The 24,572-nt window shown below is 41.0% G+C and overlaps 1 protein-coding gene across 2 annotated transcripts in view; it reads left to right on the top strand.

Moving 5' to 3' along the window:
- Positions 1–1,669: 1,669 nt before the first annotated feature.
- Positions 1,670–24,572, top strand: part of LOC106561714 (caprin-1) — a 34,338-nt gene continuing 11,435 nt past the window's right edge. Inside the window, exons 1-10 of one of the 2 annotated variants that reach the window (XM_014125928.2) lie at positions 1,670–1,812; positions 6,633–6,806; positions 11,732–11,794; positions 12,293–12,379; positions 13,093–13,340; positions 13,660–13,742; positions 16,644–16,757; positions 17,178–17,230; positions 17,501–17,578; positions 21,458–21,634. In XM_014125928.2, coding sequence (XP_013981403.2) covers positions 1,780–1,812; positions 6,633–6,806; positions 11,732–11,794; positions 12,293–12,379; positions 13,093–13,340; positions 13,660–13,742; positions 16,644–16,757; positions 17,178–17,230; positions 17,501–17,578; positions 21,458–21,634 — 1,110 coding nt within the window. In that variant the 5' untranslated portion in view covers positions 1,670–1,779. Of the gene's footprint in view, positions 1,813–5,437; positions 5,784–6,632; positions 6,807–11,731; positions 11,795–12,292; positions 12,380–13,092; positions 13,341–13,659; positions 13,743–16,643; positions 16,758–17,177; positions 17,231–17,500; positions 17,579–21,457; positions 21,635–24,572 lie in introns of those variants that run through there. The other variant, XM_014125929.3, reaches the window with a different exon arrangement.

Below are 24,572 nucleotides of genomic sequence, written 5' to 3'. Positions count from 1 at the left end.
CTACATGGTAACACGTTATAATATACTGTAACTACATGGCAACACGTTATAATATACTGTAACTACATGGTAACACATTATAATATACTGTAACTACATGGTAACACGTTATAATATACTGTAACTACATGGTAACACGTTATAATATACTGTAACTACATGACAACACGTTATAATATACTGTAACTACATAACAACACGTTATAATATACTGTAACTACATGGTAACATGTTATAATATACTGTAACTACATGGTAACACATTATAATATACTGTAACTACATGGCAACACGTTATAATATACTGTAACTACATGGTAACACGTTATAATATACTGTAACTACATAACAACACGTTATAATATACTGTAACTACATGGTAACACGTTATAATATACTGTAACTACATGGTAACATGTTATAATATACTGTAACTACATGGTAACACATTATAATATACTGTAACTACATGGTAACACGTTATAATATACTGTAACTACATGGTAACACGTTATAATATACTGTAACTACATGACAACACGTTATAATATACTGTAACTACATGGTAACATGTTATAATATACTGTAACTACATGGTAACACGTTATAATATACTGTAACTACATGGTAACATGTTATAATATACTGTAACTACATGGTAACATGCCCGTTATAATATACTGTAACTACATGGTAACATGTTATAATATACTGTAACTACATGGTAACACGTTATAATATACTGTAACTACATGGTAACACGTTATAATATACTGTAACTACATGGTAACACATTATAATATACTGTAACTACATGGTAACACATTATAATATACTGTAACTACATGGTAACACATTATAATATACTGTAACTACATGACAACACGTTATAATATACTGTAACTACATGGTAACACGTTATAATATACTGTAACTACATGGTAACACATTATAATATACTGTAACTACATGGTAACACATTATAATATACTGTAACTACATAACAACACGTTATAATATACTGTAACTACATGGTAACACGTTATAATATACTGTAACTACATGGTAACATGTTATAATATACTGTAACTACATGGTAACACGTTATAATATACTGTAACTACATGGTAACATGTTATAATATACTGTAACTACATGGCAACACATAATATACTGTAACTACATGGTAACACGTTATAATATACTGTAACTACATGGTAACATGACAACACGTTATAATATACTGTAACTACATGGTAACACGTTATAATATACTGTAACTACATGACAACACGTTATAATATACTGTAACTACATGACAACACGTTATAATATACTGTAACTACATGGTAACATGTTATAATATACTGTAACTACATGGTAACACGTTATAATATACTGTAACTACATGGTAACATGTTATAATATACTGTAACTACATGGTAACACGTTATAATATACTGTAACTACATGGTAACACATTATAATATACTGTAACTACATGGTAACATGACAACACGGTATATTATACTGTAACTACATGGTAACGCAGAAACAGATCTGGCTACCAAGCTATCTGAACTTTGGACAGTCAAACCATTTGAATGGATATGATCTAGTATACAGGACTGTTCTTCACCGGCTGAGGCTTTTGGTGTCTAACAGCAGAAAATGGGAAACAAACAGTTAAGTATCTATGCTAGATGACCTTATGGGAAGTGGTGTCGCTCATATCTGGCTTCCTGTTTTGTGCTGTTTGGCGTTGAGAGAGAGAGCATAATGGAGTTGAAGGCTGTTGGGTGGAATTTGAAGGCAAGTGGAAAATATAATGTGTCGGGGCTATTAAGAGAACAGTAAAACTATTTGTCGTAGATACCAATTGTACCTCTCTGTAATCATATAGTGAACTATCGAGATTAGGTCAAGCTCATTGATCAGCATGAAAGTTGGGGATTTTAGTCGGTCACAACTAGCCTGGCGCCAGATCTGTTTGTGTTCTCTTCCCAACTTCTATGGTCACTGTGTTATAGGAGTTGGCAAAGACAGCACAAACAGATCTGGGGCCTGGCTAGGTCACCACATGGACTACATCCCATACAGAACCTTTTTATTTATTTAACCTTTATTTAACTAGGCAAGTCAGTTAGGAACACATTCTTATTTACAATGACGGTCTACCAAAAGGGTTTTAGAGGGTTTTATAAATAAGCATCAACCAGTGGGTCTTGCGACGGGTATACAGAGATGACCAGTTTACAGAGGAGTATAGAGTGCAGTGATGTGTCCTGTAAGGAACATTGGTGGCAAATCTGATGGCTGAATGGTAAAGAACATCTAGACGCTCGAGAGCACCCTTACCTGCCGATCTATAAATTATGTCTCCGTAATGTAGCATGGATAGGATGGTCATCTGAATCAGGGTTAGTTTGGCAGCTGTGGTGAAAGAGGAGCGATTACGAGAGAGGAAACCAAGTCTAGATTTAACTTTAGCCTGCAGCTTTGATATGCGCTGAGAGAAGGTACCGTCAGTGTACCGTCTAGCTATACTCCCAAGTACTTGTATGAGGTGACTACCTCAAGCTCTAAACCCTCAGAGGTAGTAATTACACCTGTGGGGAGAGGGGCATTCTTCTTACCAAACCACATGGCCTTTGTTTTGGAGGTGTTCAGAACAAGGTTAAGGGTAGAGAAAGCTTGTTGGACACATGTAGACTCCTTGTTTTCTTCTAATTAAAGCATCCATTTACTGGCAAGACACCGTGGTCATCCATCACAGACTGTCCACACACACACACACACACACACACACACACACACACACACACACACACACACACACACAGGCCTATTTCCTGTAACTAGAGAGAGAGTGCTCTGGACACTGTGTTGAAACTGCAAACTCTGGAGCAGCAATAGCCAGGCTACTGCTTCCTGTCTATAATCTGAAGCAAATCCATTATTGGCTAATTTTTGTTAAGTTTAGTTCACTTCTCTTCAATGAAAATCCATCTGATTCATTCTGCCTTATTAGACCATTACCGTGGTGAACTTTGAGAAAATACACTGGAGAGAGGAGAATCGAGTTGATGGTTTGTCAAGCTCCTGCTGATAAGTGCAGATGTCAGAGCTTTAGCCGGGGTTGTGTTCATTATGCATAAAATGGAAAAAAGCATCCTGAAACAGGAGGGGACTACCTGGACTTGTCCAATAAGACATTGTATTTTTTTTCTTTATTGCTTATTGAACATTACCCTGGCCTCTTTACAATAGTTTAGAAAATGGAGGACAAACAGGACAGCCCTGCTGTCTAACTGGAACACAGCAGGTTGCCATGGAGAGGAAATGAGTCACTCGTTGAAAGGGAGCTTCGCTTCCCTTAGGGATCCTCCCATAATCAGTAGTATCCCTAAAAAAACAGCCTTTCAATGAGCCAGTGCAATCAAAGAGCAGCGCGACCATGTTAACTGCTTCCTGAATAAGCCAAACAAAACCTCATGAAGGCCGATTCCACATTCTTAAGGACTCTGGTTAGTTTGCCCTGTTGGAGAGTTTGACGTTAAATACATGCTCTAACTTGAAGAAACAACATCCGAATGTATTTCAGAGGGACGTTAATTTTCATGGGAATAGAGAACACCCCATAGACAGTGAGAGAGTTTTATTTCCATGTATTTCTAAATGGAGGGGAATTGTTTGAGTAGCTAAACTGTCATGTTTCCAAATTGTGGAAATGCCAATAATTATGTCTGTTACGATTGGGTTCTGCTGCCAATGACTGGAACGAATTGCAAAAATCGCTGAAGCTGGAGACTTATATTTCCCTCACTAACTTTAAACATCAGCTATCTGAGCAGCTAACCGATTGCTGCAGCTGTAAATAGCCCATTTGTAAATAGCCCACCTAATCTACCTACCTCATCTCCATATTGTTTTTATTTACTTTTCTGCTCTTTTGCACACCAGTATTTCTACTTGCACATCACCATCTGCTCATCTATCACCCCAGTGTTCATTTGCTAAATTGTAATTACTTTGCTACTATGGCCTATTTATTGCCTTACCTCCTCACGCCATTTGCACACACTGTATATAGACTTTCTTTTTTTTCTCAATTGTGTTATTGACCGTACACTTGTTTTATTCCATGTGTAACTCTGTGTTGTTGTTTTTTGTCGCACTGCTTTGCTATATCTTGGCCAGGTAGCAGTTGTAAATGAGAACTTGTTCTCAACTAGCCTACCTGGTTAAATAAAGGAGAAATAAACAATACAAATAAAATGTAAACGCTGAGGCATAATGTTCAATTCATCCACCCCATTGAATCAACAAACCAATAGAAGAAAAGCCAGATAATCCAAATAGGACTTGTGACCAAATAAGCTTGATATCACATTTAGTACCTGGTGTATGACCATTATATTTTATTTGTATTTTATTTAACTAGGCAGTAGTAATAGCTGTAGTAGTATACATAAGGTTCAGGAACTCCACAATACTTTTGAGCTAATATTCTATAATAGGTGCAGGAACTCAAAGAGAAGAACATTTCAGGTGCCGGTCCTCAGTTCCGGTGAGCCATGGTGCAGAATTTAAAAGCAAAAATAGGTCAGGAATCTTGGTCACCAATCCGACAGTCATAGACCTACGGTATACAGCTACTCTGAAAATATAGTTTACCAAGCTACCAATTACTTCACATTGGAATAATTTAAGCTACACTAATAAAAATATAGTTTACTTTGAAAAAGTAGTTTACTAAATCCAAGGTACTTTGTGAAAAAGTATCATATCTAAATCTGAAACGTCATAGAATACAAATTGCAAGAACAGATCTGTAGTCAGATGTTAACAGAATGTGTCATTTAGCCTATTAAACACAAAAACTAAGTTCCAAGTGAGAATTAGGTGAGTCTAATGCTGAAAAAGAAAGGAAATTCTTGCCTACTTTTCCCATATTTTGTCTTCTTTTTTACAATAAAAGTAGTGTGTAGTTCCAGTAGTTAGCCACTGCATGGCAACAAAAAAAGAAGTAATTAACTACTGAAACACTACCAACATTTTTATTTAGTTTTGTTCAACTACCACCAAGCTACTGCAAAAAGTCAATTAAAAGACTAGTTGAACTATATGTTGTTCAGGAGGACACAACACTGTCACATTACTGCCCCCTGCTGATGTACAGTAAATACATCGATATCATCACCAAACATCTTAACATATAAAAACTGTCGACTCAACAATGTCACAATGTCATGTAGTTAGCAATAGGCTATATTAATCTGGAAAAACTTGAACCTAAAACCACTGCATTGATTACAGACACTGTAACAGCATTGTACAGTACAAGAGCGCTGAGCGTGAACAAATCAATACAAAGTTATTTAGCAAATTTGGGTCGATTTCTTTGGGTCGAAGATTGGCAATGCACATTTTTTGGCCGTATTAGAAACTTACAATCTGTTATGTACATTTTAATATTTAATCAACATCGCAATTCAGTTTTTCACAAGCTGTCTGTATATAGTGTTTTATCCCCAGTTGGTTTGTTTAGATCAGTCTGGCATGTTTTGGACAGCCGAAATGGGACCTTCTTCTTTATAAAGACTTCCTTCACGGATCAAACCGTCTCAACTCGGTGAGGCCGGCTGGGCGCATCCTCACTATTGAAAAGAGAAAAAGAAAGCAACACAATATAAACAAAAGAAAGAAAACCTTGCGCTGTTGTATTTCTCTCGTGAATAAGCTCCCCCCCCCCCCTCTCAGTGGATACATAGTGCATAAAGGTAAGTAAATATAAAATATAAAGCTAGCCAAATGAACCTGTGAGACACCGCTATTCTCGCTAATGATATGCTAACTTTAGCTAGCTGAGCTATCGCGTTGGCTGCATCACAGATAAAGTTGGCTAATGTTACGCGATGATTTATAGCTAGCTAATGAGCCACAATTGCTAAATCGTTTAGTTAACTAACTAACGTTACATCTACATTGGATAATCGAATACGTTTTCTCCTTTGATCATAAGTGTAGCTAATGTGCATCCCAGCGTTGCTCCATGCTAGCTACTAGCAGGTAGCTAACGGTACGGGCCAGATAGACGATAAGGCTCTTGGTACGGGCTTTATGCGATGCTAAGCTATTTTAAAGTTAGCTAGCTAGCTTATCATCTCGCTGACGTTGAGTTGGACGTGTTAGTGAGCTAGGTCAACTAATATTCTTGAAACTGGTTAACAAGTTCATGAGTTATTTTGAGCTGTTCAATCAAGTGGACCGTGGACGTAAACTAACTAGTTGTCGGCCTTAGATGTATATTCCACCATGACGCCCATTGTGCACCAATCCAAGGCTATATTAAAACTGTCTTACTTATTCCTCCCTCCTGGGCAAGTGAAATGATGTGAACATAGATGGGCTTTCTTATGCTCAACCACAATTTGAAAGTTGTCTACATCGGCAGTTATTTTTGTTAGATGTGTTGGGTGGTTTCCTGGACAAAGATTTAAGTCTAGACCTACACTAAAAAGCAAACTTGAGTGTCTGGGGAAACTTTTTTTTTTAAATCCATCCATTGTTACTCGTCTCCACCTCCCATAGTTAACTTATTGATGTACCTCTCGCGTTTGTCTATTCAGATGCCCTCAGCAATGAATGGTAACAGGACAGTGCAGTCGGCCAGCCCAGATGGGGGATCTGCTCCTGGACAGATCACCCTGGGCGGAGGGCAGTCCTCTGGGGCCCAGACCGAGGCAATGAAGCAAGTCCTGGGCGTCGTCGACAAGAAAGTCCGCAACATGGAGAAGAAAAAGGCAAGTCTCCTTTTATTTTTGGGGAATGAAACTTCCACAATTGTGATGAGGGTGAAAAGTGCCTCTGCCTTTTGATACCTCCATTTAAAACATTGTTTATTTAACTAGGCAAGTCAGTTATGAACAAATTCCTATTTACAATGACAACCTACCGGGGAACAGTGGGTTAACTGCCTTGTTCAGGGGGCAGAAAGACAGATTTTCACCTTGTCAGCTCGGGGGATTCGATCTAGCAACCTTTCGGTTACTGACCCAACGCTCTAACCACAAGGCTACCTCCTGCCAATATAATAATTAGTATTCCCTTCTCCCGGCTGACAATCGTAGTGCTCTGAAGCACCTCACTCGCATGGCTTTCTCAGATATCTCAATTCTTATTAGCTAATGCCATCATATGATTGGATTCTTTTCACACCCATTGCAGACTTGGGCAACAAGCGAAGGCACGTGTCATTATCGAATTCCAAGGTGCATATTGAAGATGTATGAACTGTCTACATTTACTGTTTGTCAGCCAACAAGATGAGTGACACAGGCTAATGCTTTTGCTGTTCGTTAATCTACTATTTCCCCCGTAGTAGAAAAGTTGACCTATTCTGTTGGTCAACTTGTCGTTCTGTACGAGAAATAAATATTCCAAACAAACACTGGGACAGTTATGGGACGATAGATCCCTAATTAATTCAACCCCTATTAACAAAAAAAATAACACTTTTTAAAGCAATGAGGCTGATGCAACAGATCAGAACGTTTAGCTTAAAATGTTGATAAACTATTAGTCTATTTCTTCACATTAGAAAAGCAGCAAATGCCACATGGCAGTAAGCTATAAGCACAAATGTTCCAAAATGCAGCTGGCTCAAAAGCGCTCTGCAGATGCGAGCGGTTTCATATGACCGATGAAAATGTCCTTTTAAGAAAGGAAGATTTTAAAGATGCAACAACTAGCATGGGTTGTTAATGACTAGGATTGTGTCTTTGGTTGCTGGACAACTAAAGAAAGTTGAGAACATGACATACTGGTTTCAATGGCATATGAGGAAGTGTTTAAAAAATATATATATATAATTTATCCACTTAACATTCCTATGGTCAGAACACAGTAAGACATGCCTCAAAATGAAGAAATGTCCAGGTTTTAAACAATTACGTTTATAGTTAAATCATTTTCAAAACGTTGCTCAGATTGCAAGGTGAGTGAGTTTGCAGTGTGCAACACACCTTTCTCTCCTATATGAACGATTTAGTGCCTTCAGTATGTCCACAGGATCAAGTCTTTAGACATAAATATTAGTAATGATCCTACATTCTATTTATCAAACATGACAGGCATTTAGTTGTTTGTGTTAAGTCACTTTTTTTAAAAGTTTGGATCCATTTTCAGGCGCCTCCATGACAGGCTGTACCCAGCAGGCTATGAGCTACACATTGAATAAAAAACAAAAAACTAGGCAAGTCAGTTAAGAACTAAATTCTTATTTACACCAGCCAAACCCGGATGACGCTGGGCCAATTGTGCACCGACCTATGGGACTCCCAAAACCGGCCGGTTGTGATACAGCCCGGATTCAAACCAGGGTGTCTGTAGTGACGCCTCAGGCACTGAGCTACAGTGCCTTAGACTGGGGGGGCCTTGTAGGTTAGGTACATTTACAAAAACGTACATTCACAGAATAGTGAAGTGTTTTTATTGGGGGGGGGGGTTCATTGGATATTTTGGTTGGTGCCCTGGCAGAGATGATGGCTTTGGTGCCCTGGCAGAGATGATGGCTTTGGTGCCCTGGCAGACTGGGCACCTCTTGAAGGCCAAATGGTCTTGTCCCTAAAACCACAAAATTCCAGGCCTGCGAGAGTATCAATTGGACAAATTCAGCTAGGTCCCTTCTCGTTTGGTTCGTAGTGATACACCCCAGCTCTTCGGCATTGCTTCCAGCGTCTTGTGTGTAGTGTCTGGGGACTTGTTGAATTAAAAAATAAAAAGACTGCAAACAGACATTTCTGTTTTGATGGACAACAGTTACTTCTTGCATGGTTTTTCTATTGACCCATAGGCTACTGCACAGGTTCAGTGCCAACATCATTGTGCTGATCATGACAGCAGTTTCCTCTCCAACAAAATCAATCAATGCAAATTGCATTGCATTATCCAATTCCTTCCAAATGTGTTTTGGAGGGGAGGAGGGGGTGCTCTACAATAGACACAGCCGTCCTAGTAAGTCATCATTGCTGCAGACACAGCGTCTGGCTTTCTGGGTCTCACTGCTTAGTTTGCAACATTACGTTGTCTTCTCCGACATTTTACAGTTGCATGATGAAAGTGCAGTCCCTCTCTGCAGACTGGCAAGCTAGCTCAGGGGTTTTCAAACCTTTCTTGCCAAGGGACCCCCGCCCAGGCAAACCGACGACCCAGGGACCCCCATCATATGTTAAAGTAATCAACTTTTTATTTTATTTTTATGAATTCATACGGTAGGCAGTTTTATTTTGACCTCACCACAGATCAGTGGAAGTGTAAACTCTAACAGTCTATTAGCTAGAAGGATATCTTGGCGGCGAAGAACATTTTTGCAGTTTTAAAGCTAATTTCATGCATTTTGGCCAATGCTGTGTTTCTCTGCTCAAACATAACAAAATCAATGGGCATGTGCACTGAGTAACACTACTTTTTATTGATTGTCCCTTGTTGTCTAGCTTTTATTTGATTGTTAGTTTTCAGACGGTATCATTTAAGTTGAGACAAACTGTTTTTCCAAATTACTTTTTATATTAAACAAATTAGCTCCAATTACTGTAATTTCCTCTATTTGAAGGAGGATATTTTGCCAATGAAGCCACTTATGTACTCCCCCCCCCCCCCCCCCCCCCCCCCCCCCCCCAGAGGCAGATGAACAGGAACAGCTACCATGCAAACTGTTCCTGTGGACTTCCAGTCATTGTGCTAAAAACAATGAAACTACCTCTAACTTCCTTTGTTATATTGGACACAGAGGCACATATTTTTTATCCACAATAGTATTCTGTTGCAGCTAGCAATATTCAAATAATTTCACAAAACTATCCCAAAATATATCCCCCCCAGAAAATAATTACAGAGCCCCTGCAGTACCCGTCGAGGGCTGTGGATCCTAGTCAGTACCCGTCGAGGGCTGTGGATCCTAGTTTGAGAATCCCTACGCTAGCTAGCTACTGTAGCTAGCTATGTGTTCCCATGTGTAGCAAGCTAGTTAGCAAGCACATTAGGCAGATACAATTAATTATGACACATTATTTATATGTGTAGAATCATACAAACGTTTAGCGTCGTATTTAATTTGGCAGATTTTTCAAGCGCGTGGTAAACGGCTACAGCCTAATAACATGGAGACTGTCTGCAGTCAAAATTGTTGGTTGGCATTGATGTCTTGAAATGGCAATGTTACATGATAATGATCATTCTCCGAAATTGCATGAATAACCGGTCTAGTTGAAATCAACTTCTCACTTTTAGTTAGGCTTTGTGTTATCACAAAGTAGCTCGCTAGGCAAGCTCAAACATGGCTAGATGAGTGTTTCTAGAAATGTTTTTGGCCACAGCATTAGTTCAAAATACACTTTTGCAAGATGAAAGTCCATTATTTTTAAGCTAGCAAGTGTTCACCATATAAGTGTTTTTATTTTGTATTTATTTTTATTCGTGTTTCCTAACTCCAGTCCTGCAGTACCCTCAACAACACACAACACCTGATTCAACTTGTCAAGGGCCTGATGATTAGTTGAGTCAGGTGTGCTGGTCCAGGGAGGCCACAACAACAATATGAACTGTTGGGGGGTACTGGAGTATCACAGCTGGGGAAAACACTGGACTAGAGTTTAAACACGTGGTGTTTGCTGTTCTGGAGAAGCTGTCCATCTCATTTAACTTACTAGCTGTGAAGACACACTTGTATTGTGTTGCTCAGAGGTGTCCAACAAACCTCTCATTTTTGTTACCGTTACCATGGCATTAGCAATTGAACCTGGGGGTGAGGTTACCATTGGATATCTGTTGCAGGTTTTAATGTTTTGTTGTTGGCCCTAATCATACACTTTAAACAACAATAAATGAATAAAAATCACACTAATCCAGGAATGAAGATCGGGGCATCTGCTTCCCACTTCAACCAACAACTGAGACATTTCAGCTCTGTTTTTTTATTTATTTAACCTTTATTTAACTGGGCAAGTCAGTTAAGAACAAATTCTTATTTACAATGATGGCCTACTGGGGAACAGTGGGTTAACTGCCTTGTTCAGGGGCAGAACGACAGATTTGTACTTTTTCAGCTCGGGGATTCGATATGGCAACCTTTCAGTTACTAGTCCAACGCTCTAACCACTAGGCTACCTGCCGACCCTCCGCTCTAACCACTAGGCTACCTGCCGACCCTCCGCTCTAACCGCTAGGCTACCTGCCGACCCTCCGCTCTAACCGCTAGGCTACCTGCCGACCCTCCGCTCTAACCGCTAGGCTACCTGCCGACCCTCCGCTCTAACCGCTAGGCTACCTGCCGACCCTCCGCTCTAACCGCTAGGCTACCTGCCGACCCTCCGCTCTAACCGCTAGGCTACCTGCCGACCCTCCGCTCTAACCGCTAGGCTACCTGCCGACCCTCCGCTCTAACCGCTAGGCTACCTGCCGACCCTCCGCTCTAACCGCTAGGCTACCTGCCGACCCTCCGCTCTAACCGCTAGGCTACCTGCCGACCCTCCGCTCTAACCGCTAGGCTACCTGCCGACCCTCCGCTCTAACCGCTAGGCTACCTGCCGACCCTCCGCTCTAACCGCTAGGCTACCTGCCGTCCTACTATGTAGATATATTTTTAGGTTTGTATTATACCATCAGATCAAGCCCCTGTTTGGTTCAATTGCAACATACTGTAATGGTTCTAATCCTTTCTGTTTTACAGGGCAAGCTGGACGATTATCAATCTAAGAAGAATAAAGGGGAACGTCTCAACCGGGACCAACTGGTGGGTCAATTAACCAATAAGGCTCGAGGGGGGTGTGGCGTATATGGCTTAATATACCACGGCTAAGGGCTGTTCTTGGGCACGACGCAACGCAGCCCTTAGCCGTGGTATATTAATATATTGCTATTATAAACTGGTTACCAATGTAACTACAGCATGGAATGAAATGTTTTGTCATACACGTGATATGTGGTCTGATATACCACGGCTGTCAGCCAATCAGCATTCAGGGCTGGAACCACCCAGTTTTATAACGTTCAACAACATACTGTGTGAGTCATATGTAGTCACTCAACTAACATTACTGGATTGGTGTTTGGAAGTGTTCCACTGGATTGCTTTCACCAATTAGCCTATGTCTTCAGTTCAGTACTTGCTTCAAGGAAGCAGGAAGAAAGGATGCAATGCATTTTAAGACTTTGAACAGTATATGTTAGGCTTTCTGTGTTAACCAGTTTCCTCTCTCTCTCGTTCTCTCTCTTTCTCTCGTCTCTGAAGGATGCCCTGACCAAGTATCAGGAAGTGACTAATAACCTGGAGTTTGCCAGGGAGTTACAGAAGAGCTTTCTTTCACTGGGACAAGATGTAAGCAAGATGTTTGACCACTAAACTGCTCCAGGGTGCACTGCTCTGGCCCTAGATTCCAGCCGTGTGTGTGTGTGTGTGTGTGTGTGTGTGTGTGTGTGTGTGTCTGTGTGTGTATTTCTTTGGAGGTTGAAATAGAAAATGGCAATGGATGATAAAGTATTCTTCTAACACTGGGAGCCTCTGGTGCTGGGAGCCTCTGGTGCTGGGAGCCTCTGGTGCTGGGAGCCTCTGGTGTTATCCCCATGTCTGTTTGCATTGATATGGCTAACACCACAGCTCCTGTATGCTAGAGGTACCAAGAGACTGATTTAAAAAAAATAATAAAAAAACATTGTGGTCTGACTCCTTATCTGTCTGGCAAACGGTACTGGAGAATTTGCTCTTGGACCAACAGGCTCCCCAAGCCATAAGACTGCTGAATAGCCATAAGACTGCTGAATAGCCATAAGACTGCTGAATAGCCATAAGACTGCTGAATAGCCATAAGACTGATACCCAAACTATCTGCACTGACTCTCTTCCATGAACCATGTGCATACTCACTAGACTATACAGTGTATTCAGAAAGTATTCAGACCCCTTGACTTATTAACTTTGCGTTGTTTGGAAGGGCTCGTAAGCAAGAATTTCACGGTAAAGTCTGTACCAGTCGTATTCGACCCATGTGACCAATGAATTGTGATTATTTTTTATTTTTTTTCTCTCTCCAGATCCAGAAGGCGGTGAAGAAGGCAGCGCGACGGGAACAGCTCCAGAGAGAAGAGTCTGAGCAGAAGAGGCTGAAGACTATCCTGGAGCTCCAGTTCCTCCTGGACAGGCTGGGAGAGGACAGTGTGAGGCAGGAGCTGAGACAAGGGGCTGCCAGTGTAGACACACCTTCACTCCTCACCGACACGGAGCTCACTGCCCTGGACGAGCTCTATAAACTAGTGGGACCAGAACCAGACCAAAACACCAGGTTAGACAGTGGGAGAAAAGATATGTTATAGAAAATCTAAAAAACGTCCACATGTCTTGGGTTTCAGGTTCTCAGCTATCTGTCAAATGAACATGATGAACATGATGGTCAACTTGAATGTTTAGAAGCTGGGGTTTCACTTTATTATCATTTTGGAAAACCCAGATTTGAGAGGGAGTTGCAACTCAAGCCTGACTAAGACATTTGTGTCAATGTTGCACTCAATAAAACTGCAGGAGCATTGAACTGTGTGTGTGTGTGGGGGGGGGGAGAAATTATCTTACTTTCCCAAGTTCCAACTTTACCACTCCCATTGCAGGTTTACTGACCAGTACGAGGAGGCTTCTCAACACCTCATGGATCTGTTGGAGGGAAAGGACAAAGCTGTGGCAGGAACTACGTGTAAGTCTAACCAACAACTGCCTGGGTCTGTTCAGTGACGTGAAACCGTCTGAATGTTGCTGAGAGGATTCTGTATTCTAGCTGACAAGCATTTCTGTTCTACAGCATACTTCTTTTTAATGTTTAATTTTAGTTACATCATTAACAGGCCCCTCTGCAGTTGTCTCTGTATTGATGGAAGCTAGTGAAAAGCATTTTATTTTCATTTATAAAAAAATACAAATCTAAATGCCAGTGACTCTAAAGTAGCATTGCAAGGAGGGGGGGGGTTGGTCTTCCAGTTTGGCCATAGCTTGTTCCCCCAGATCTAATATATCTGGGACCAGGCTAGTTTGGCCAATGACTTTGTCTAATATTTGTTCTCTAGACAGGAAACACATAAATTATTCAGGAAGACTCTTTGTCTTCTTTTAGTTACACAGTAGGTGGCAGGATATTGTGGCAAATGGATTTATAACTCGGAAAAGACTGAAACGATTCTGTGAGTGTGTCTGGACTTACTGCCAGCTCTCAACAGCCAGTGGTAACTATCCGCTGTCTGTCACATAACTATTCGCTGACAAGATTTCTCCTTCATATCCTGAGGTGTCTTGTCTTCAGGGAGATCTCTTGGAGACCCTAAAAGGCAACCCAGTTCCTGTCTGTTCTGTGATTTCCGTGGCCTTGTACAGTAGTTTATGAGGGTGCATTCTATATGAGTGATCATGGCATAGGCGATATGAGTGGTGGTTTGGGATTGCTGAGGCCTTGGTGGGGGGGGGGGGGGGGGGGGGGGGCAGTTATTGCTGAGGCCTTGGGGGGGGGGGGGGGCAGTTATTGCTGAGGCCTTGGGGGGGGGGGGGGGCAGTTATTGCTGAGGCCTTGGGGGGGGGGGGGGGGCAGTTATTGCTGAGGCCTTGGGGGGGGGGGGGGGGCAGTTATTGCTGAGGCCTTGGGGGGGGGTACACACAATGATTTTGGAACTAGCATATCCTGATTTAGATAAGTATTCAACCCCCCTGAGTCAATACATGTTAAAATCAGCTTTGGAAGTGATTACAGCTGTGAGTCTTTCTGGATAAGTCTCTAAGAGCTTTTGCTCACCTGTAGAGGTCGACCAATTAATTGGAATGGCCAATTTTTAAATAGGGCCAATTTCAAGTTTTCATAACAATCGGTAATCAGCATTTTTGGACGCTGACTAGATTTCACTCCGCGAGGAGACTGCGTGGCGAGTGCAGACAGCAAGGAGCCAAGGTAAGTTGCTAGCTAGCATTAAACGGATCTTCTAAAAAAAACAATCAATCTTAACATAATCACTAGTTAACTACACATGGTTGATGATATTACTAGTTTAACTAGCTTGTCCTGCGTTGCATATCATCAATGCTGTGCCTGAAATTGTCACTTCTCTTGCGTTCAGTGTAAGCAGAGTCAGGGTATATGCAACGAGCCAGGGGACCCAAACTGCTGCAAACTGTGTGAAGGCCATTTCTTACTAACAAAGACCGTAATTAATTTGCCAGAATTGTACATAATTATGACATAACATTGAAGGTTGTGCAATGTAACAGGAATATTTAGACTTAAGGATGCCACCTGTTCGATAAAATACGGAACGGTTCCGTATTTCACTGAAAGAATAAAAGTTTTGTTTTCGAAATGATAGTTTCCAGATTTGACCATATTAACGACCAAAGGCTCGTATTTCTGTGTGTTTATTATATTATAATTAAGCCTATGATTTGATAGAGCAGTCTGACTGAGCGATGGTAGACAGCAGCAGGCTGGTAAGCATTCATTCAAACAGCACTTTATTGTGTTTGCCAGCAGCTCTTAGCAATGCTTGATACAGAGCGGTATTTATGACTTCAAGCCTATCAACTCCCGAGATTAGACTGGCAATACTAAAGTGCCTATAAAAAACATCCAATAGTCAAAGGTCTATGAAATACAAATGGTATAGAGAGAAATAGTCCTATAATAACTACAACCTAAAACTTCTTACCTGGGAATATTGAAGACTCATGTTAAAAGGAACCACCAGCTTTCATATGTTCTCATGTTCTGAGCAAGGAACTTAAACGTTAGCTTTTTTTACATGGCACATATTGCACTTTTACTTTCTTCTCCAATGCTGTTTTTGCATTATTTATTTGAGAGTAAATGGATTTTATTTATGTATTAAGTTAAAATAAGTGTTCATTGTTCATTCAGTATTGTTGTAATTGTCATTTATTTTTATATATATATATATATATATATATAACAAAATCGGCCGATTAATCGGTATCAGCTTTTTTTTGGGGTCCTCCAATAATCAGTATCGGCGTTGAAAAATCCTAATCGGTCGACCTGTACTGTACAATATTTGCTCATTTATTATTTGAGATTATTCAATCTCTCAAGTTGGTTGTTGATCATTGCTAGACAGCCGTTTTTCATGTCTTGACACAGATTTTCAAGTCAACTATAATTAGGCCACTTGGAAACATTCAATGTCGTCTTGGTAAGCAACTCGAGTGTAGATTTGGCCTTGTGTTTTAGGTTATTGTCCTGATGAAAGGTGATTTGTCTGTTTGGAAAACAGATTGGACTTATGATTAGCTCGATTCCGTTTCTTGTTAGCTTCACTGGTTAGATTGGTCCACCATCATATTGCATATATCAACAGTGTAGTGTGTTTTTTTTTTTTTTTTTTTTTTTTTTAAATGGAGTTTCTATAGTTACTGATGGCTCCATCACAGTTTGGGTTGGCGTGATGGTTTGAAAAGGGTATCAGATGGTCCCTTTTGGCAGCAGCAGTCACTGCCTAGTTGAAAACATTCTTCTCAAATGTAGACGTCCACCATATTGTTTTGTACATTGACATGTTTGTTAATGGTGTTTCTGATGGTATTCTCAATTCCTCTCCCTACCCAGACAAAGCTCTGAAGGACAGCCTGGACCGAGTGCTGCTAAGCGGGTACTTTGACCAAGCCCAGTCTCACCAGAATGGAGTGTGTGAGGAGGCCGAGGAGCAGGCCGTCGACCCAGGTCAAAATCTTTGACGTTGGCGTTTAGAAATGTGCACTGAGTTATAAATTGACCAAAGTTATACATTATGTTAGCTAAACGAGGTCTCTTTCCTTGGCCATCCTTACAAATGTGCACTTATTCCCCCATTTTTATTTTTAAATGACGAAGCAATACCAATGTTAGCGAAAGTACACTTTAGTTGGGTTAATTTGTAATCAAGTTGTAAGCAATACAAATGTAGTTAGCTTAAGTACACTTTTTAAAGTTAATTTGTAAGCAAGTTGTAAGCAATACAGAATGTAGCTGTTAGCTTCATTTTAAGTTTGTTGTATTGTTGATTTTTATTTTACCACCACTACAAATTTCCCAATTGGGACAATAAAGATGTTGATTGAACGTCTTTCGTCCTGCGTTCTGAAAGTTATTTTCTCTTTCCAGAGGGCGAAATAGTTGAAGAGTACATAGAGCCCATTGAGGTGGAAGCTACAGAGGTGAGAGAGGCTTTCATACCCTGGGTCGTGCTGATTAGAGCTTAATTTTGGCCAAACTTAAAACAAGTAAATAATGGCCAAGCATTTTGTGACGGAAAACTAAAATGAGTGCTTCTTATTGGACAAATTTAATTCACATAGTACTTCTCAAATTCACTGATTTCGGGACGTTTTTTTTCCGTTTTAGTGCCTACTGAACACGACCCTTCTATTTCAGTTCTTATGACTCGGCTGGTTTGTGACGGCGGCCATCTTGTTTCTGTCTTTCAGTTCGTTAACAGACAATTCATTCTAGACACCACATACAACGACAAGGAGCAAGGAGATGAGTGGACCACTGAAACAGAGGTATTTATGCTGCTCGCCTGTTCCTGGCTACTACATCCTTCGTCCTCCATTTTGTGTTGACTCTAATGTCCTCTTCACTGACAGTCCACTGGTTCTCTCCCCTACCATCACACAACACTCACTGAAAGCTGATGGGTATCTTTTTGTTGTTGTTGATTTAGAAACATTCATATTTAATAAAAATGTTTTATGTTCAGTTTATTAACAGACAGTATCTGTTAAAGATCCATTGCACATGCCCCACACAAACCTGTGTGTGTGTAAAATAATGATTTAAACATTGTATTTGGGAAAGTAGTCAGGTAGGTTGTAGACAGGGTCAGGGAGTAAGGGGTTACATGTATCTGATTACAAAAAAAAAGCAACATCCGTTTTTATTTTATTTAACCAGGAAGGGCTCATTGAGATTTAAAATCTCTTTTTCAAGAGCGTCCTGGCCAAGATAGGCAGCACCAAGTCATTACAAAAATTACAGACAAATAACATGAAACTACAAGTAATCTAATAAAAACCATAGAATTCACAAGAGTAAAACAAAATCATAAAACAGCAAATTAAAAACATTGACAGGTCAGGGAATCAGACTCAAGATCATTCATCAGTGATTTTTAAAAAACCAATCGGGACAAGTTCTTCCAGTTTAACAGTATTTTGTAAGGCTTTCCAAGACGACGGCGCAGAGTACATAAAAGCCCTTTTACCAAATTCAGTTCGGACATTTGGAACAGTTAGCAGGATAAAGTCCAGCGAACATTACATTACCAGCTAACATAATGTAATTAAATTATATACTTAAAAAAAAAAAAAAAAAAAACTAGATTACGTCTAGGGTTACATTTTCATAAAGGACGTTTGCGAAAGTTAACAGAAAGGTGTAATCTCAATGACATTCAAATCCGCATTGGAGGGAAAAAAAGGTGCAAGTTTAAGTTTGTTCCACCTGAGCGATTCTGACAAGCAAGCGGAAACTGACACCAAATACATTTAGTATGGATCGCGGAAATATGGCAGGAAAGGGCTTTTTGTAAACTACACTCCAAGATAAGTCTTCCAATGGTGAGACTGCTGGCGGCATCCGAAGATGATCCAACTTCAATAAACGCTTGGATGTTAGGATGACCGCAGCAGGGATGCAAATTAGTCCCGTTTCGGCGAAATTCGCTGTTTTGAATCCAAAATAGGTGACCAACGTGATTCGTGTAGATCCGATGAGAAGAGGTTTTATTTGGGGGGGGGGGGTAGATCACTACTGGCTGTAAGCGAACGAGTGACGCGCGTTTGGCGCAATCCTGGCTGCTGTATCCAAGGCTCAGGCAGTCGTTTACATAACGGAATGCAGCGCAGGACTCGACTGAAGAGACGACCAATTTACCAGTTACAGCAGCGCGTCCCCTGAACGGTAACGTTAGGTGAGGAGCCTGACCACGGAGACCGGGGTGATGAAGGTGATGGAGGTGATGAAGCGTACTTCATGAGCTGTGACTGGGAAAAACAACTGGCACTTGGAAAGTTTGAGATGAGGGAGAAAGTGTGGTGGAAGAACAAATTTACATTTTTTAACACGCAAATAGCACTTTTCGGTATTGCACAAAGTATGCCATTCCATGAGAGCAGCATTTATTTTTCAACTGGAAGCAGTGAACCAAATCAGTCCTCCATGACAACCAAATCATAATCGACAGATTATGATAATGATTTCTTAGTTTGTGGGTTATGCTCCGGTCAAACAATGTTTTCCCTAATCTATTTCCAAGTCCAATTTTTGAAGACCGGAGCAGTATTAAATTAAATGACTGAATCTGACAGACTTATAGCCTAATGGTATTACATGTAGGAGAAAGCAATGAGTTAGAAGAAGCCTACATGACCAACACAAAGTAAAATGCAACATTGATTTATGGCCAGCTATGTAAACATTAATTTATCCAGCAAAAAATTGGTAATATTGTTTGTCTTCTAATGCCTTTTTATTTGTTTTAAAGGGGAAAGTAATCTAAAAGTAACAAACCATTCAGATTACTTTAGAGTTTGGGTAATCCAAACGTTTTTGTAACTGATTACAACTAATGGATTATACACTGCTCAAAAAAATAAAGGGAACACTTAAACAACACAATGTAACTCCAAGTCAATCACACTTCTGTGAAATCAAACTGTCCACTTAGGAAGCAACACTGATTGACAATAAATTTCACATGCTGTTGTGCAAATTGAATAGGCAACAGGTGGAAATTATAGGCAATAAGCAAGACACCCCCAATAAAGGAGTGGTTCAGCAGGTGGTGACCACAGACCACTTCTCAGTTCCTATGCTTCCTGGCTGATGTTTTGGTCACTTTTGAATGCTGGCGGTGCTTTCACTCTAGTGGTAGCATGAGACGGAGTCTACAACCCACACAAGTGGCTCAGGTAGTGCAGCTCATCCAGGATGGCACATCAATGCGAGCTGTGGCAAGAAGGTTTGCTGTGTCTGTCAGCGTAGTGTCCAGAGCATGGAGGCGATACCAGGAGACAGGCCAGTACATCAGGAGACGTGGAGGAGGCCGTAGGATGGCAACAACCCAGCAGCAGGACCGCTACCTCCGCCTTTGTGCAAGGAGGAGCAGGAGAAGCACTGCCAGAGCCCTGCAAAATGACCTCCAGCAGGCCACAAATGTGCATGTGTCTGCTCAAACGGTCAGAAACAGACTCCATGAGGGTGGTATGAGGGCCCGATGTCCACAGGTGGGGGTTGTGCTTACAGCCCAACACCGTGCAGGATGTTTGGCATTTGCCAGAGAACACCAAGATTGGCAAATTCGCCACAGATCATCACAGATGAAAGCAGGTTCACACTGAGCACGTGACAGACGTGACATAGTCTGGAGACGCCGTGGAGAACGTTCTGCTGCCTGCAACATCCTCCAGCATGACCGGTTTGGCGGTGGGTCAGTCATGGTGTGGGGTGGCATTTCTTTGGGGGGCCGCACAACCCTCCATGTGCTCACCAGAGGTAGCCTGACTGCCATTAGGAACCGAGATGAGATCCTCAGACCCCTTGTGAGACCATATGCTGGTGAGGTTGGCCATGGGTTCCTCCTAATGCAAGACAATGCTAGACCTCATGTGGCTGGAGTGTGTCAGCAGTTCCTGCAAGAGGAAGGCATTGATGCTATGGACTGGCCCGCCCGTTCCCCAGACCTGAATCCAATTGAGCACATCTGGGACATCATGTCTCGCTCCATCCACCAACGCCACATTGCACCACAGACTGTCCAGGAGTTGGCGGATGCTTTAGTCCAGGTCTGGGAGGAGATCCCTCAGGAGACCATCCGCCACCTCATCAGGAGCATGCCCAGGTGTTGTAGGGAGGTCATACAGGCACGTGGAGGCCACACACACTACTGAGCCTTATTTTGACTTGTTTTAAGGACATTACATCAACGTTGGATCAGCCTGTAGTGTGGTTTTCCACTTTACTTTTGAGTGTGACTCCAAATCCAGACCTCCATGGGTTGATAAATTGGATTTCCATTGATTATTTTTGTGTGATTTTCTTGTCAGCACATTCAACTATGTAAAGAAAAAAGTATTTAATAAGATTATTTCTTTCATTCAGATCTAGGATGTGTTGTTTAAGTGTTCCCTTTTATTTTTTTGAGCAGTATATTTAGAAAGTAACCAACTCTGGTTGTAGAGCGCCAGTTTAGGGTTGCAACTTTCAACAAAAAAAAAAACGTTCCCATAAAGGCCTTTTTTATTATTATTTTTTTTAAGAGATCTTGTTTATAGACCGGGAAAGTATCCGGAGATTTGCAACCCCAGGTCCTCCCGGGTTTCCATGACAACTACTGACCATACTTTCCCCCCCTTTTTCTTTTTTTTTTTTTTTCTCTCCAGGCGGTGAGTACCATCCTGCAACAGCCTGTACAGTCTGCCCCTCCCCCTATCACCACAGAGGCCCACCCCCTGAACGGGGCCACGCCCCCAGGCACACCCCCTGCAGACCCGGTGGTCAGGAAGCAGGAGGTCCAGAACCTGTTGTCACAGATGCAGGGGCCTTACAACTTCATGCAGGTGAGGATTTAAACAACACCTCTCTTTAAGACTGTTTTCCTACAGCGCTAAAGCCTAGGCATTATCTCTGACTGGTGACAGATGCAGGGGTCTTACAAGTCCGTAAAGAAGCTGAGCTGCCTTCAAGACTATTCAGATTGAGAACTTTCATGTCCTCGAGGCAATTTATTTTGCAGCAAAGGGCATACAGACAATCACATGTAAAACACAACAGAAAAACAGATGTTTACTAAAAGACTCCAGGATAGTGCAAAGATCTTTTTAAAATTAGGGCCATGACAATCACGATACTCGTTAGTGTCGTGGCAAGGAAACAAAACGTGAAGCAGATTTTTACTTCTTTTGTGAAAAACAGCCTTAATGTTTCAATCAAAAAGCATTGTTGTCGTCCAGAGTCACTTGTATTTTAGGGATGAACGATATATCGGTGAACATATCGGAATCGGACGTTATTAGCTAAAAATGCCAGCATCTGCATCGGCCCGATGTCTAGTTTTAACGCTGATGTGCAAAACCGATGTCAAAGCTGACGTACATACCTACAGTTGACGTCGGAAGTTTAAATACACCTTAGCCAAATACATTTAAACTCATTTTTTCACAATTCCTGACATTTAATCCTAGTAAAAATTCCCTGTCTAAGGTCAGTTAGGATCACCACTTTATTTTAAGAATGTGAAATGTCAGAATAATAGTAGAGTGATTTATTTCAGCTTTTATTTCTTTCATCACATTCCCAGTGGGTCAGAAGTTTACATTCACTCAATTAGTATTTGGTAGCATTGCCTTTAAATTGTTTAACTTGGGTCAAACGTTTAGGGTAGCCTTCCACAAGCTTCCCACAAAAAGTTGGGTGAATTTTGGCCCATTCCTCCTGACAGAGCTGGGGTAACTGAGTCAGGTTTGTAGGCCTCCTTGCTCACACACGCTTTTTCAGTTCTGTCCACAAATGTTCTATAGGATTGAGGTCAGGGCTTTGTGATGGCCACTCCAATACCTTGACTTTGTCCTTAGCCTCTTAGTGCGGAAATCCCGTTAACCTCTCTAGGGTAGGTGGCACCAAATCGTCCCACCTACGTAACAGCCAGTGTAATCCCGTGGCGCGTTATTCAAAAACCTCAAAAATGCAAAAACTTCAATTTTTCAAACATATGACTATTTTACACCATTTTAAAGACAAGACTCTCGTTAATCTAACCACACTGTCCGATTTCAAAAAGGCTTTACAACGAAAGCAAAACATTAGATTATGTCAGCAGAGTACCCAGCCAGAAATAATCAGACACCCATTTTTCAAGCTAGCATATGTCACATAAACCCAAACCACAGCTAAATGCAGCACTAACCTTTGATGATCTTCATCAGATGACAACCCTAGGACATTGTTATACAATACATGCATGTTTTGTTCAATCAAGTTCATATTTATATCAAAAACCAGCTTTTTACATTAGCATGTGACTAGCATGTGACTAGCATTCCCACCGAACACTGCCGGTGAATTTACTAAATTACTCACGATAAACGTTCACAAAAAGCATAACAATTATTTTAAGAATTATAGATACAGAACTCCTCTATGCACTTGATATGTCCGATTTTAAAATGGCTTTTCGGTGAAAGCACATTTTGCAATATTCTCAGTAGATAGCCCGGCATCACAGGGCTAGCTATTTAGACACCCAGCAAGTTTAGCACTCACCAAAGTCAGATTTACTATAAGAAAAATTTTATTACCTTTGCTGTCTTCGTCAGAATGCACTCCCAGGACTTCTACTTCAATAACAAATGTTGGTTTGGTTCAAAATAATCCATAGTTATATCCAAACAGCGGCGTTTTGTTTGTGCGTTCAAGACACTATCCGAAAGGGTAAATAAGGGTGACGAGCATGGCGCAATTCGTGACAAAAAAATTCTAAATATTCCATTACTGTACTTCGAAGCATGTCAACCGCTGTTTAAAATCAATTTTAATGCCATTTTTCTCGTAAAAAAGCGATAATATTCCGACCGGGAATCTGCGTTTAGGTAAACAGACGAAAGAAAATAAAGCATTCGGTCGACTCGGGCACGCGCCTAGGCCCATAGTACTCTGATTAGCCACTTGCCAAAAGCGATAATGTGTTTCAGCCAGAGGCTGCCTCGATATCGTTCAGCTTTTTCCCGGGCTCTGAGAGCCTATGGGAGCCATAGGAAGTGTCACGTTAGAGCAAAGATCCTCAGTCTTCAATAAAAAGAGCCAAGATGAAACAACACTTGTCAGACAGGCCACTTCCTGCATGGAATCTTCTCAGGTTTTGGCCTGCCATTTGAGTTCTGTTATACTCACAGACACCATTCAAACAGTTTTAGAAACTTTAGGGTGTTTTCTATCCAAAGCCAATAATTATATGCATATTCTAGTTACTGGGCAGGAGTAGTAACCAGATTAAATCGGGTACGTTTTTTATCCGGCCGTGTCAATACTGCCCCCTAGCCCTAACAGGTTAACGGGATCAAATTCGACAACATCCGGTGAAATTGGAGCGCGCTAAATTCAAAATACAAAATCGTAATATTAAACATTTATGAAAATACAAGTGTCTTACGTCGTTTAAAAGCTTAACTTCTTGTTAATCCAGCTGCTTTATCAGATTTCAAAAAGGCTTTAAGGCGAAAGCATACCATGCGATTATCTGAGGACAGTGCCCCGCGTACAAAAGCATTACAAACATTTTCCAAACAAGCAGAGGCATCACGAAAGTCAGAAATAGCGATAAAATAAATCACTTACCTTTGAAGATCTTCCTCTGTTTCCCAAGGGTCCCAGCTACACATCAAATGGTCGTTTTGTTCGATAAAGTCCTTTTTTATATCCCAAAAAAGTCAGTTTAGTTGGCGCGCTTGATTCAGTAATCCACCTGTTTCCCTCGTTCAAAATGCATACAAATGAATCCCA

Source organism: Salmo salar, chromosome 10 (genome assembly GCF_965601325.2).
Source record: "Salmo salar chromosome 10, fSalSal1, whole genome shotgun sequence".
Lineage (NCBI taxonomy): Eukaryota > Metazoa > Chordata > Actinopteri > Salmoniformes > Salmonidae > Salmo > Salmo salar.
The sequence above is the reverse complement of the archived record's forward strand: the minus strand, read 5'-3'. Positions and strand labels throughout refer to the sequence as shown.